The sequence below is a fragment of the Pyrus communis genome, chromosome 12 (genome assembly GCF_041283825.1).
Source record: "Pyrus communis isolate YQ-2024b chromosome 12, ASM4128382v1, whole genome shotgun sequence".
Classification (NCBI taxonomy): domain Eukaryota; kingdom Viridiplantae; phylum Streptophyta; class Magnoliopsida; order Rosales; family Rosaceae; genus Pyrus; species Pyrus communis.
The window spans coordinates 23,215,107-23,228,945 of NC_142576.1; the positions used below are offsets into that span (position 1 = coordinate 23,215,107).

Below are 13,839 nucleotides of genomic sequence, written 5' to 3' on the forward strand. Positions count from 1 at the left end.
AAAGCTGCTAAAGCTCGCCAAAAGATCGGAAGTTGCAGATTCAGAGTTGCAGCGAGTTTGAGATTTGCAACCGCCTAGACCGCCTAGCGAGCACCTAGACGGCCACCTACATCATCTCCGCCTTAAGTGAACGTTTTGGTCCAAATCGGATCAGAACTCCACCGTCTAGCTCCTAGGTCAATTTTAGAACACTGGTAAATCCTAGTAACAATCTTTATATGATTATATAATATCTTTTAGATAGTTTCTTGACTATAATGTGTTACTTGAAATGCAAAGATTTTCCCTTCTTTACCACTATAAAGAAACACCCAATAGGGTGAGAAATCACATCACATAATCTATCCAGGTCTCTCTTTTCTCTATGCTTTCTGCGCCTCTCTATCTCTCTATAATTCTTCCATTAAATAGGCCTACAACATTTCCATGACAATCACTCTTCGCATGAGGAAAATATATATGTCATTTACATTAAGAAGTCAAACTGAGAAGCTGGTGAAGAACTAGGGTATTTCTATTTCATCAAATAGATTGGTTTTGGTCAATGCAAATTCTTTGAAGCATACACATATCCCATAGTTTTTTGAAGCATACTTAAATTAAGAACGAAAATTGTATCTTTAAAGTATTTTTAAAGGAAATGTTAAAAAATCCACACTAGACGATAACAGTAAAAAAAAAATTAATATTTTCCTACCTACATGCCAATTCTTGTGTGGCATGATGTGAATTGACAACATAGTGGCTGCTTTCAAATTTAACAGCGAATTCAAATCCATTTTAATTGATTAATAAATGGTTTTTTTTTATCCTTTTTTAAAAATCTATTTAATACAATTATGAAAAGTAAATAATCTAATACATAGTAATATAGTTTGACATATCAAGTGGAGAACAAAACTTTAAAAAATAATCGAAGTGCTACATAGGCTTTCAAATTTAGATTTTATATTTATAATTTGGTATCTCCTTTAAAGATGCTCTGTCCTTCTCCTTAGTTTCCTTTTATTCCCATGAAGTTTTCAGACATCGCTTCCTTTTTAGAATGATGCTTTCATTCTTGATTTTTACAATTGAATTTTGGATGACTCATTTTGGTATTTCATGGTATTAATTTTATGATGTTTTTGCTTATTTCTTTTTTTAACAATTTTTTTTTTCCTAATTTAAAAGGAAAAAATTTCGAAATGTCACATGATTTTGTACCCATTTTTCAATTTGTCATATAAAATAAAATTTTAAGCAATTTGTCTTCCGAAATCATCAATTTGTCATCTTACCCTAACTTCGTTAAGTTTTCCATCCAAAATAAGCATGTGCCTCGCACATGACTTGTGTTAGAGTTATTTTTGTCATCTTAACACCCCACTTCCTTCTATTAAGTTGCATTTGATCCAGGGTGTTTAGTTTAGCATATCATGAAATCAAATTTTATATGGGCTATGTAATATGAGAAACGAGTTGAGATTTGGTGGCAGAAATAAAATTGTAGATGCATATACGCTGCTCGAACACAACGATTTGCATGAATACTCACAAACACAAAATTTAAGGGTTTTACTAAAGCAAAATAACTTGTAAAAAGATCTTAAATGATAGAAATAACCTTGAACACAAGTCATGCGTGACTTATTTTGGATAGAAAACTTAACGGAGTTAAGGTGAGATAACAAATTGATGATTTCAAAAAGTTGATATGGCAAATTGCTTAAAATTTTAGTTTATATGATAAAATAAAAAAGGTGTACAAGTTCATACGACAATACAAAAAATTTCCCAATTTAAAAAGAACTCGCTCTAAGAAAAAAAACAACTTTCTGAGTGCACGTATCTAAATTTAATTGTTTGGCCTTAAGGAAGAAAAGAATCCAGAAAGATATGGTAATCTTGCAAACATGATGTGCACGGTAAGGAAAGAACAGAACGTACCAAGCTTGTTAGGTAAGTACGGACACGTATCATGGAAACTAAACTGAAACCCAACATCAAAATAAAGTTTTTCACAAAGAAAATGACCACCCTCATTCGATCAAAAATAATAAATAAAAAATGACCGGCTCTATTCCCTATTTGTGACTTAATTAATCTTATCAATTAACCATGAATATAAAATTAATTAATACCATAAATATAGGGTGGTTATCATCACACACTCCTCTCAAATTTTTACCATCAAATCGAATAAAAATATAGTATGACTCTCTTTCCCCCTCTCTCCTCTAATCCCCAAGATTTGTTCAAAATACGAGTTTTTGTTTCTCCGAATCTCTTCCGATGGATCTCCAACAATCTCATCAACCTCAGAAGCTCCAAAATTTCCCCTTTTCATTTCTAATGAGAACAGAACTTCGTTACGCAATCTCTTTCTTCCTTCTCCTAGTTTCTTCCTTGTTTATTCTCAGTCTCGTAACCCCATTCGACTCTCAGTTTCTATCCGATCATTTGAGTTTCTTATCCCAAATCCTACCAAAAAATAATCACAAGTTGCCTCCAGGAACTTGTGATTATTCCTACGGCAGATGGGTCCGCGACAAGACTCATCCGCTTCAGTCCTACACCGAGAACTGCCCGTTTCTTGACCCTGGCTTCAGGTGCAGCCAGAGTGGTCGAAAAGATGAAGGTTATCGGAGATGGCGGTGGCAACCGGCTGGCTGTGATGTTTTGAGGTGAGTTTGTAGTGTAGTTTTCAGAAGGCTTGGTTTTGCATGATACTGCACACTGCCATGCATACATTTTAGGTTAAACCCTTGAAACCATATAACCATTAGGAGTAGAATAGTCCTTAGAACTGAACGTAAAAGTAACTGTACTAGGACATTTTTGTGATTTAACTTTAAAATGTAGATTTTTTCGGAGTGCGGGTTTCTATTTCATGTGGTAGAGCACTTGCTCTCGCACTCGTAACAAAAGTTTGATTTTTGCTCTCTACCCTAAATTAAAGAGTGAAAGATTTTGAGCTGCTATAGTGCTAATAAGAAGAGCTAATCAAGCAAATGATGTCCTAATCTAGTAGTTTAAGAGATTGATTTCAAAGGTTAATTAGTGCTTAATAGAAATTAGTGATAATTTGATGGACGGAGAAAATCAAGGAACCTAATCAAAGAGATTTTCTTCTTCCTTCCCATGATCTCAGATTTAACGCAAGCGACTTCTTGGAAAGAAGCAGAAACGGACGGATAGTGTTTGCCGGCGACTCCATCGGAAGGAACCAGTGGGAATCCATGCTATGCATGCTTGCAGAAGGGGCGTCCAACAAGTCCAGAATCTATGAAGTGAATGGGAACCCCATAACAAAACACAAGGGTTTTCTGTCGATGCGGTTCCAGGACTACAACCTCACAGTGGAATATTATAGGGCACCCTTCCTTGTGGTTGTAGGACACCCACCCAAAAATTCACCAAACCAGGTCAGGACCACAGTTAAGCTCGATCAATTCCATTGGTACTCCAAACACTGGGTTGGAGCAGATGTTCTAGTTTTCAGTGCGGGGCACTGGTGGAACGAAGGCAAAACAGCAAAGATGTACAAACACTAGCTAGTTCCTTAAACTCGCTCCTGTGTTTCCAGTCTAGATATTTGACATGTTATGTTGTTGGATTATTAATCTTCCACACATCTAAAAAGGGTTGCACCTTATTAGTGATCTAGATTAACAATTTAACAACATAACAAGTCAAACCGTTAATTTACTCATTTTTCGTTATCTCTTCACAACTGGCCGTCTTGTGTTTCAGGGGCTGCTACTTTGAGGAAGACGGCAAAGTGAATTTGACAATGGGAGCGATGGAAGCATTCAGGAGGTCTATACAAACCTGGAAATCTTGGGTGCTCAAGAATTTAGACCCTCGACGGACTCGGGTTTTCTTCCGAAGCTTCTCTCCGGTGCATTACAGGCAAGTATCAACAGCTTTCTGACTATGAAAACTTCCAATTACATACTTCAAACCAAAAGAATGATAGGCAATTAGTGTAACTTGGTGAGTTTACAACTTGCTGTTCCTTAATAGTTGCTGCCAAACATGGCGTAAAAGTAAGGAATTGATGGTTAATGAATCGATGAGGTTTTAACATGCGAAGTTGCAGGAACGGCACATGGAATGAAGGTTGTGGGTGTGATACCTATTCGGAGCCAGAAACAGACTACAAAAATCTTGCAGCTGACCCAGTGAATAATCTCTACCTTTCTGAATCAATCAAACAGTTGGAATACGAAAACTGGAAGGTCCAGTTCTTAAACATCACGTATCTAACAGACTTCAGGAAGGATGGTCACCCCTCAAAGTATCGTGAGCCAGGAACTCCGGCTGATGCTCCACAAGACTGCAGCCACTGGTGCTTACCCGGAGTGCCTGACACATGGAATGAACTTATTTACGCTACTCTACTGGCAAAAGGATTCAGAACCAAGTAAAGAAAATGTTGGCATACCTCAGATTTGAGAATTTATTTACAGACAACCGTACATAATCAGCATTGGCTTCTATTCAGGCTAGTTCCTCCACATTTTCGTTGGAACTGTCTTCACTGCTTTCCATTTCCTTCAGTTTCTCAACCTGCCTCAAGAGATTCAACCTTTCTGGACCATATGTTGATGGTATCTGTCAAAGAAACATTAGCACGTTAACAAACACAAGTTTGGTTCTCATGAAGAGTGAAGGAAATGAAACTCTTGGAACTAAAAGCCACATACCAGAGCTGGTACATATCTCTGAATAGCAGCCAACATTGCTGCATGTCCAACCGCAGTGACCTGCGAGACACAAGTTATCTCTATGTTAAGTTCCAATAGGGTTTAGAAAAAGTGTTAGGCAAAACAGCGAAATTGTTCAATTTTTAATTCAAGGTACAAATTCATTTTTATTTCTTTTCTTCGCTTGAAGATACTTAAAGCCAATTATGAACCCCCTTCCACCATATCAAAGGAACGGTATATACGTTATTCACTTGTAATGGCACAACAATGCAACATAAACAGAATATCTGAAGCACACCTTGTTATATGACCATAAACCCCCTCAAATGATAAACCACATTAGCTGGATGAAGAACTATGATGAGAATCCTATCATTTTATAAGTTTTTTGGCCAGAATAAAAGATACGAGGAAGAATTCTCACTGGAAGAAGCATTAAAACACCGATAGGAACAACTGATGCTAAGTCGGTCAGAGTTCTCTGTAGAACTTTCTTTTCTTTTTCTGTCAGTTCATCTCCAATCAAGACCCTTCTAAGCAACCCCATAGCAGCACCAACGTCAATAGCTAGCAATTGAGTTCCTTGCCACACATCCTGCTCATCAATTTTGAGATGAAACAAAAAAGAAAATTAATGAAAAGGAAATTACGAGCTGTGGAGAAGTCCTCCCATATTAAAAGTAAAGAGTCGACTTCCTGCTCATAATTAAGTACAAAAAATAATGAAGACGTCCACAGGCCATTAATAGATATCCTATATCCTAATTGGTTCGGTGGCAACTAAAATATGCAGTTAAAGGAGGCGTGGTCCTCATTCTGAATGATTTTCTAGTCAAAGTATTAAACAATTGGAGCAAAACCAACATTGAAGTTCCTTTTCCCCCCTAATTTTCTTGGCCCAAGTGTAGGTCAACAATGTCTAACGAGTTAACAACGGTCACCATTTTTCATACCGTGCTGGCTTGTTTTAGCTTGTCAATCGATTTTTCAATGACATTCTCTTTCTTCTGAACCCGGAGTAGTTGAGCAGCTCCGACATCATCCTCATAGTTAGGAATATCATCAACAGACTTAAGATCCTGATTAAAAAAATCCATAGCAACATAAAAATTTCTTAAACCAGTAAGAGTTCAAATGACAGTCTGAAGTAGGAATTGTTTACTGGTCAATTTCTTTCTTTTTGTTTTCTCCCGAATAATATGGTATCAAGTTGCACGCAGTGTGAGATTTTACCTCCTCATTTTCTGATTGATCAGCACTCCTTTGCACCCGTTTTTCAAGTTCTATCAGCTCATTCTGTAAAAGTTCAAAACGCTGGATCTTATTTGATTCTGGCTCTTCAAATTCAATACTTGAAGCACTCTGCTCAATAAGTTCATTATCCTGTATTAAAGGATGCAAACATAAAGCAACTTGGTTTGAGATATTGCACATTTCCAATTTCCAACAACAAAATAGATACATGCTCCTGAATCAAGTGAGGCAATAGCAACAGGGAACAATCTCATAAATGAGAATGCCAAAAAGTCAGTTATAAAGGATTCTCGGCAATCAAAAGCTAAGCACATGCCTTTATGGGGCTTTTTTTTCATGCCACAGCTATTCTATCTTCCTATTAAGGGACAACAAGACAGACTAGGAAACCACAAGTCAATAATTGAAACCTAACTTCTCAAACGCATTTTTATAAGGACTACAAAAGGAAGGAACACAAAATAATATAACACAGGGCTACTAAGAGAACCAGCTACGAACCCAAAGTAATTATCATGCTAATGCAAAGAAACACTGCTAGTGGCAAATTCAACCTGAGTGTTCTATTAATGACCTTGCCCTAACCGAAAAAAACATGTCGGAGTAACATTAAGTGTTGTTAACTCTTGGTCAAAACAGATCTAAATTTGAGCCAGCTGCATACACAATCTTATTTTAGATACAAAAGTTCCCGTTAAAAGTTAATACATTTGGATATTAGATAGCGCAATACTATGTAAAAGTCAATGAAATCCTTGTGAAGATGGGCCATACAGATTGATCCCCAATCAACTCATGATTGGGCTTTCCAGTTGGACAGCGCATTAAGGAGCTCCACAAACTGCGAGCGTTACTGACAGCTCTAGAGATAAATTTTGAAATGAGATGTGCTTATCAGAATACAACCAAAAGGCAAAAAAGAGCTAAGTCATATGGAATAATAAAAGCTTCATAATATATAAGAACTTAAGCTTCATACCCATTGCCCCCATTCTTTCTACTTTTCCTTTTAAAGAACTGTTGCTGCTTGTTAGTAGAAGACTGGGAGCGATTACCTTCCTGGATGACAAGAACGAAAGTACAACTAATACAAGTCAGAATTCACAAAATCCAATGAGGGTAAAATGTCTCATAAATAAATATACGAGTGAACCTAAGAATGGAGCTTAGCATACGAGAAATCTACAATTATAATGCATGGTCTGAACAGAGCAACTTATAAGATACAGTAGGTAAATTTGAGAGGAAGCCAAACAACATAATCTAAAAATGTAAGAAAGCCCCATCACAATTGGTGGTTTACATCCTTGAGTTATCTCTCAAATACATTCACCTATAACTATAAGATACTTTGTGGCTAATTATTAACGTATATCTTCTATGCCAACATCAAGGAGCCAAGACATCTATCTGTTATAGAAAAAGATGAAGAAAAAAAAAATGTCCAATAATGAACATGTACTTTGACATCTATACGTAGAAAATCTGAATAAATTGAAAAGAAAAAAAAACGAAAAAACCCTGCAAAGTTCACTAACTATTAAGTAATAAATTGGTTGAATGGTGTGTTGGTGATCAAAACATTACAATCATCATATGAACAAAAAAAAAAAAAAAAAAAAAAAAAAACCTGCTGAAGAGAAGCTGCTTTTGCTCGGAAAGATGCCTCCAGAAATTTAGCCTCTTTTTTAAGCTTCCTTATCTTCTCAAGGTCAGAACAAGCAGCTTTTATATGTTCTTTTCCTGAGTTCGAACTTGACACATGTAAATCCTGAAGCAACTTTTCTAATCTTATCACGGCTTCTTCAACACTCTCCAAGGCCTGACACCAAATGCCAATTCCACAAAACGATCAGAGGCATTCAATAAGTTCCTATGTGGCCCCAGTACTATCCCAAATATTGCCCAACAAAAGGACTGTTAAATAGCTTTCGTTTGAGGTGCTAAGTATTGAAAGGAATGAGTAACCCAAAAGGGTATATGGAGAAATAGTGGGGTAAAAACTGACAAAAAATTGCATAATTATACTGCACTTTGCAATGAACACAACATAAAGGGGAATAAGCGCACCTTGTCAAAAGTATCCAATTCTTTCCCAGCTGGTGGATGAGTTCTAGGCCTAGTCCTCTCAGCAATGTTATTGCTATAGCTTTTCATATTTTCATTCCTGCATCGCAGTTTAAAAGGGGGGTGTGTGTGTGTTAGAGAGAGAGAGAGAGAGAGAGAGAGAGCGAGAGATGATATTGCTATATTCATTAACTTACTTTAATATACCGCGTTCTTCCATACACTCCACCAATTTGTTGTGCCTAACCATTGAAGACAGAAAAAAACCCATTTTTCAAAAAAAATGAAGCCATTTACGGTTCAATCACTATGCACCACATGTTTTGCATACCCTCTAGACAAGAATCTTGCTGCCTTAACATTAGAAGGGTCCTCCAGCCATTTACTGTATTTGATAAAACTCTGCATCCACTGAAAACATACTTCTAAGGCTTGGGGAATTGCTTCATAATTGGGAGGTCCTTCCCATTTACTTCTATGCCCATGTGATTGTTTTGGGGTGCCTGAAATGCCTGGATAAAATGGAAGCCAGTCTAGCTCTTCACAGACTACCTGTGGAATTTACGCATCATTAGATATCGTATTTAAACCACAAAAGAGTATCCACAAGATAGTTATGACAACACATGCTAACCTCTACATACAATTGATAAGAACTTATTGATGAAAGCTGAGGATAGTATAAGATGCTGCCCCCAATCAAGAACCTGCACATATTGAAAATATTAAATCCACAAGGACCACAACCAAACCAAGAAAGCACTTACAAACCTATGTATCATCTGTCAAAAAAACCAGGTATACCTAACAAAGCCTCCAATCGGTTCAGCTAACACATCAAATCCATTTGCCGATAGAAAGGACTGCGTGCTTCTACCCAAGGCAATAAAGAATCCAAATATAGCCAGATCCCTCTCCAATACCTACATTAATTCAGTATTAGCCGACAATTACAGCATCAACATAGTACAGCTTTGCAACCACATATACATAAAGGCTCACAAGCCCCAATATATATAAGTAATCATCTATTATAGATATCATAAAGATAAGGCCTTTCTTCTCACTTTTTCAAAAAGACTTAAGCAATTTCATTATCCAGTTCCTATATTAATTTCGTCCTATTTCGCCACATCTTTATATTTATTCTCCTACTATTTTGACTGGCCAACCTTCATGTCTCTTAAAGGAGCTCCTGAGTGGAGTATCAAGTATGTTCTACATATTCAATGGTTTGACCGTTAAGTCAAATGTTGCACATACCAAGCTCAACACTTATGAAAGAAATATAGTAGGAACGGCAACTTAAAACTACATGTTCCTCTGTTACAATCTCAGATTTCCTAATTAGACAGTTCTGTCACAAAAAGAGCACATACTGGTGAGTAATATACTTTTATGCTGGCTCCATTACAGTTGATATAATATTATAAGGATGATAAGCCTGACATTCATGACTTACACTTATGCATTACACCCCTCTTAACCTGGAAGTCTGTTAGCTTCAAAACAGTTTCTATTGTGAACTACCAATCAACAAGCAGCCTATGGGAAGGGTCACAGGCCTAAACATTGTCCCTGAGGTTACCTCAATACTTTCAGATGTTGTTAGTCTTGACCATATTCGCTCTCTATCTATAGCTCGCTGCAGCTGCTTCTGTACAAGATTCACCCAGAAAACAACTTCTTCTGAACCTTGATCAATTTTTACTCTACATGCTGCAGCTCGAGGACCAAAATGAACAAGGAACTCCCTGTGCAGATCTATATCCTTTATAGAAAGATAAGCCTGGTGTATAGGAACAAAATCAACCAGCATGTCCATGAATCTACCGGTTATATCTGGGATTGTCGAAAAGAAATGAGGGCAAGAAACTTTTGCTTGCCCAAGTTTTGTAATTGCGGCATTGCATGTCAGTGCAAGCATGAGGAGAGATATGTCACTAGCATAGCTAGACCCCAAGTGTGTTCCCTTGCTAGACCTGGAAGCAGATTGAATGCAGCATTAAATCTACATAATCTTCAGATCCATCTAGAAAAATTAATATACACACTAAACAATAGATGATAACATACAAATTGGTTGCAGCAGTATAGCGTGGGTTGCCTTCAAAATAATTAACAAAGGATGTTACCACCAATGGCACTTGCTCAGAGAAAAACCACTCATAAGCTTCAGGTTGCTTGGCTGATAGTTGATCCCGGATTAAGCTCTCAAGGGAAGCAGATTCTCTTAATAAACTGCATCAATGAACTAATTAAACATATTGAAAATATTAAACCAAATAAAAGGAAATATTAGGGCTAATAAATCTATAAGCAACCAAAAGTTGAAAGAAAGAAAGCATCAGTTACATTTGACTTTTGCGTGAATGAAACACATAACTGAAATTTCAAAGTCCTAAGTCTAGTTTTCCAATACTGACAAACAAATCAGAGCACGAATTTTCCACTTTCACGTTGAAAAATTAGTCCACTCAATTTTCGGTTTAAAAACATAAATTTGTTTCGTGTACACAAGCAGTAAACGCCATAAGAAAGTAAGGTGGTTGAAGCTGATATTTAAAACTCACCTAATTACAACTGTCTGTAAAAGAGATCAAAGTATGCCATTTTTATTGAAGTGAGAAACTGTCAAACGTCCTTAGATCAATACAGAGGAAGAGACTCATACTGAAAGCCCAAGTTTAAAAAATACATCCTTATTAGCAGCACTGGCAGGTAAACAGTTTGAATGGACTAGCTAGAAAACTGATAGGACAAGCTTCTAGTCAGTCAACTTCTAAACATTAATTTCTGAAATACAAGTAATGTAATACCTCCTTTGGACAAAAACATTTATGTCTCTGTCTCTACCATCCCCTCGAGATGCAATCTCACTCGCTGCTTGCAATAAGGAATACACTGAAGCCTGAGAAATCAACTCCGGATATTGAGAATTATGAATCGATGCAAAATAATTGGCTAAAAAGGTTCACCAGTAATACCCATCAAATTAGTCCCACAAAAATGACCTTGAAGAAGGTTAAACCAGTTCCATATATAATATAAGGCAAGTAGATTTCATGATATAGAGTAAGATAATGGATAAGCTAATAAGACTCGTATTCCTTGCAGAAACATGAAATACCAGTCTTACTTTACAAATGATTACTAAATTACTGATTCAACAGGATAAGTGTGAAAGTCATGCTATGCGAGACACAACCTGGAAGTGAAGAACTAGTTCAATAACACTATGAAACTGGCATAAACCAAGTAGGAAGGACTTTTGAGTTTACTCACGCATAATCTCAATTACAAAAAATTAACAAGTGTTTTCCTTTTCCAAGAATAGTAGTAGCATGCAGCGAATCATAAGATGGTGCATGCATGTTGTGGCCTTAACAAAGACATTCTAAAGTTCATGACAACCTGATAAGATAGTGTTTTGAGCCAGGCGTTTCTGTCTACGCTAAGCCATGCAGTTGAAAACCAAGAAGATGTTGACAATGAACCCTGTTCCTTCATGGCTAACTCAAAAACCCTGGCTGCTTCATGTAAAAATTGGACAAGTCCATCACTAGAATCTTCACCTTGAAATGATTGATTAAGCTTGACTTTTATCTCCTCAACATCCCTACTGGCGCTAGCTTGGGGACTCCCATTGACCGTAACACCATCATCAGCAGATGCAAGTGGAACCAGGCTATCCATTCTTCTAGATTTTAGAGAATGTAGACAGTGTTTCCTATTGCCCTCTGCTCGGAGATTAAGACTGTAACAATTACTGTGCTCTAACACAGAAAATCTTATAAGGCACCTTCTCTTTGAATAAGCCCAGTTACTTAATAGGTGATCCAAATCAACCACTTTGTTGCAGGAATCATGTATTCTAGCTAGTTTAAGCAAATTCCATGGATTTGAGGAGCTGCAAGTACCAAGCACAACAATAAGAAACAAACAAATAAAACATAACAACACTCCAAAGTGCTAGTGCTAACATTTAATAGCAAAACAATACGCACTTCAAGGTTGTCAAGCCAGTACATAAACACACAAAAATCCAAAAACCACATAATCAACTCCAATTTTTGAAAAGTATAAGGATAACATGTGAACCAAAGACCTATGGATGCTCTAGTTAGAATATGCAATTATGAGACAGAGGCTCAGGGAATAAGGGGTAGAGGAATACCTAGACTTGGAAAGAGACTCTAAGCAAAGACATGGAGTACTTGGCGCTAACAAAAGACTTGGCGCAAAATCGAGTGCATAGGTGTTCTAGGATTCATAGAGCCGACCCCACTTACCGCAATAAGGCTTTGTTTTTGTTGTTGTTGTTTATCAGCATAACATAATACAATACAATTTACAGACGATGCAGAACGGTTCCAATTCAAAACTCATCTGCTAGAAGGAATACATTCTCACTTTTTGCAACGATCCAACAAAACGAAATCAAAATTCTTGACTTGTTACATCATCTACTGCTCGGAAGAATTGAACAACTAACATTAAATTGGATTAAATCAAAACAAACCAACATTCAACGACACATCAAATGCTTAACTTCCTACTGCTCAGAAGCATTGAATAACTCATTAAATTAGATTAAATCAAAATAAACCAACATTCAACGACATGCCAAATGCTTAACTTCCTACTGCTCAGAAGCATTGAACAACTCACATTAAATTAGATTAAATCAAAATAAACCAACATTCAACGACATGCCAAATGCTTATCTTCCTACTGCTCAGAAGCATTGAACAACTCACATTAAATTGGATTAAATCAAAACAAACCAACATTCAACGACACATCAAATTCTTATCTTCCAACTGCTCAGAAGCATTGAACAACTCATTAAATTAGATTAAATCAAAATAAACCAACATTCAACGACATGCCAAATGCTTAACTTCCTACTGCTCAGAAGCATTGAAATTTGAACAACTCACATTAAATTAGATTAAATCAAAATAAACCAACATTCAACGACATGCCAAATACTTATCTTCCTACTGCTCAGAAGCATTGAACAACTCACATTAAATTAGATTAAATCAAAATAAACCAAGATTCAACGACATGTCAAATTCTTAACTTCTTCTGTACTTTCAGCTTATCACTACCCAACCATTGATATACCGCAATTCACACAATTAAACATCACAATTCCAGTTCGTAATCGATATCGAAACCTCAGAAACCCTAAAATCCTAGAAATTAAATTTGCCAAAATTAAAATCAGAAGAAAAAAAACGCCGCGCAAAGAAAATGTAAAGAGAAGTGGAGCACCTTGGAGATAGAAAACCGTTGTGGTACAGTTTAGTGGCCATGTAACAGCTGAGAGATGAAAAATTGGAGGGAAAACTTGTTTGGTTGCCGAGAAAACCACCGCGAAAATGGCGAGAAAGTCAGAGAAAATTATTGGGGGAAGAATGCTTTTGGATTCTCTTCTCAGTTGGGCGGGGGCTGTCTGGGTTGTTTGCGTACACAGAAGAAGAAAAGGTGACGTGGCAAGCGGGAATTATCCGCAGACGTGGAGACAGGTGCGATCACATAACAGATTGTTGGCTGGCTCTCAGGATCTCTCCACACTTTTTTTGTTGAAAGCACCTAGTGCAACCATCCTTTGGCCCAATGGGCCTTTACTGGGCCTTCTTATCTAGATGAATAAACATGGGCTTTCGCGTTATTGTTTTTTCAACAATTGTCGTTTATGATATGTAAGCTCAAACCGTTTGGTATTCTTTCCAATCTCTACGCATTTTACCGCTCCACCAGAAATACCCTTTGCCCTTATCGTACTCCACCTTGGTAGTTTCCACAGCCTGTC

General features: G+C 36.9%; 2 protein-coding genes across 2 annotated transcripts; one reads left to right on the forward strand and one right to left on the reverse strand.

Annotated features, from left to right (window-relative positions):
- The first annotated feature begins 2,189 nt into the window (after window positions 1-2,189).
- Window positions 2,190-4,435, forward strand: LOC137745703 (protein trichome birefringence-like 8). The gene is made up of 4 exons (XM_068485700.2): window positions 2,190-2,666; window positions 3,134-3,523; window positions 3,736-3,894; window positions 4,085-4,435. The coding sequence occupies exons 1-4, from the start codon at window positions 2,275-2,277 to the stop codon at window positions 4,410-4,412; spliced, it is 1,269 nt and encodes a 422-aa protein (XP_068341801.2). The 5' UTR covers window positions 2,190-2,274; the 3' UTR covers window positions 4,413-4,435.
- LOC137745702 (uncharacterized) lies at window positions 3,910-13,582 on the reverse strand. Its single transcript, XM_068485699.2, has 19 exons — window positions 13,299-13,582; window positions 11,430-11,925; window positions 10,835-10,926; window positions 10,092-10,256; window positions 9,604-9,997; window positions 8,820-8,938; window positions 8,650-8,722; window positions 8,347-8,567; window positions 8,213-8,257; window positions 8,019-8,115; window positions 7,579-7,770; window positions 6,928-7,007; window positions 6,723-6,810; window positions 5,928-6,077; window positions 5,648-5,773; window positions 5,119-5,289; window positions 4,692-4,751; window positions 4,430-4,599; window positions 3,910-4,350 (listed from the first exon to the last, which is right to left on the reverse strand). The coding sequence occupies exons 1-18, from the start codon at window positions 13,337-13,339 to the stop codon at window positions 4,486-4,488; spliced, it is 2,724 nt and encodes a 907-aa protein (XP_068341800.2). The 5' UTR covers window positions 13,340-13,582; the 3' UTR covers window positions 3,910-4,350; window positions 4,430-4,485.
- Window positions 13,583-13,839: the final 257 nt, after the last annotated feature.

Excerpts from the sequence above, each read along its gene's own strand:
- LOC137745703 (XM_068485700.2), top strand. The coding sequence starts at position 2,275 with ATGGATCTCCAACAATCTCATCAACCTCAGAAGCTCCAAAATTTCCCC. Across the intron at positions 2,667-3,133 it reads GCTGGCTGTGATGTTTTGAG|ATTTAACGCAAGCGACTTCT; the intron begins GTGAGTTTGTAG and ends CCATGATCTCAG. Across the intron at positions 3,895-4,084 it reads TTCTCTCCGGTGCATTACAG|GAACGGCACATGGAATGAAG; the intron begins GCAAGTATCAAC and ends GCGAAGTTGCAG.
- LOC137745702 (XM_068485699.2), bottom strand. The coding sequence starts at position 13,339 with ATGGCCACTAAACTGTACCACAACGGTTTTCTATCTCCAAG. Across the intron at positions 5,290-5,647 it reads AGCTAAAACAAGCCAGCACG|GATGTGTGGCAAGGAACTCA; the intron begins GTATGAAAAATG and ends ATTGATGAGCAG. Across the intron at positions 4,752-5,118 it reads GTGTTTTAATGCTTCTTCCA|GTCACTGCGGTTGGACATGC; the intron begins GTGAGAATTCTT and ends TGTGTCTCGCAG.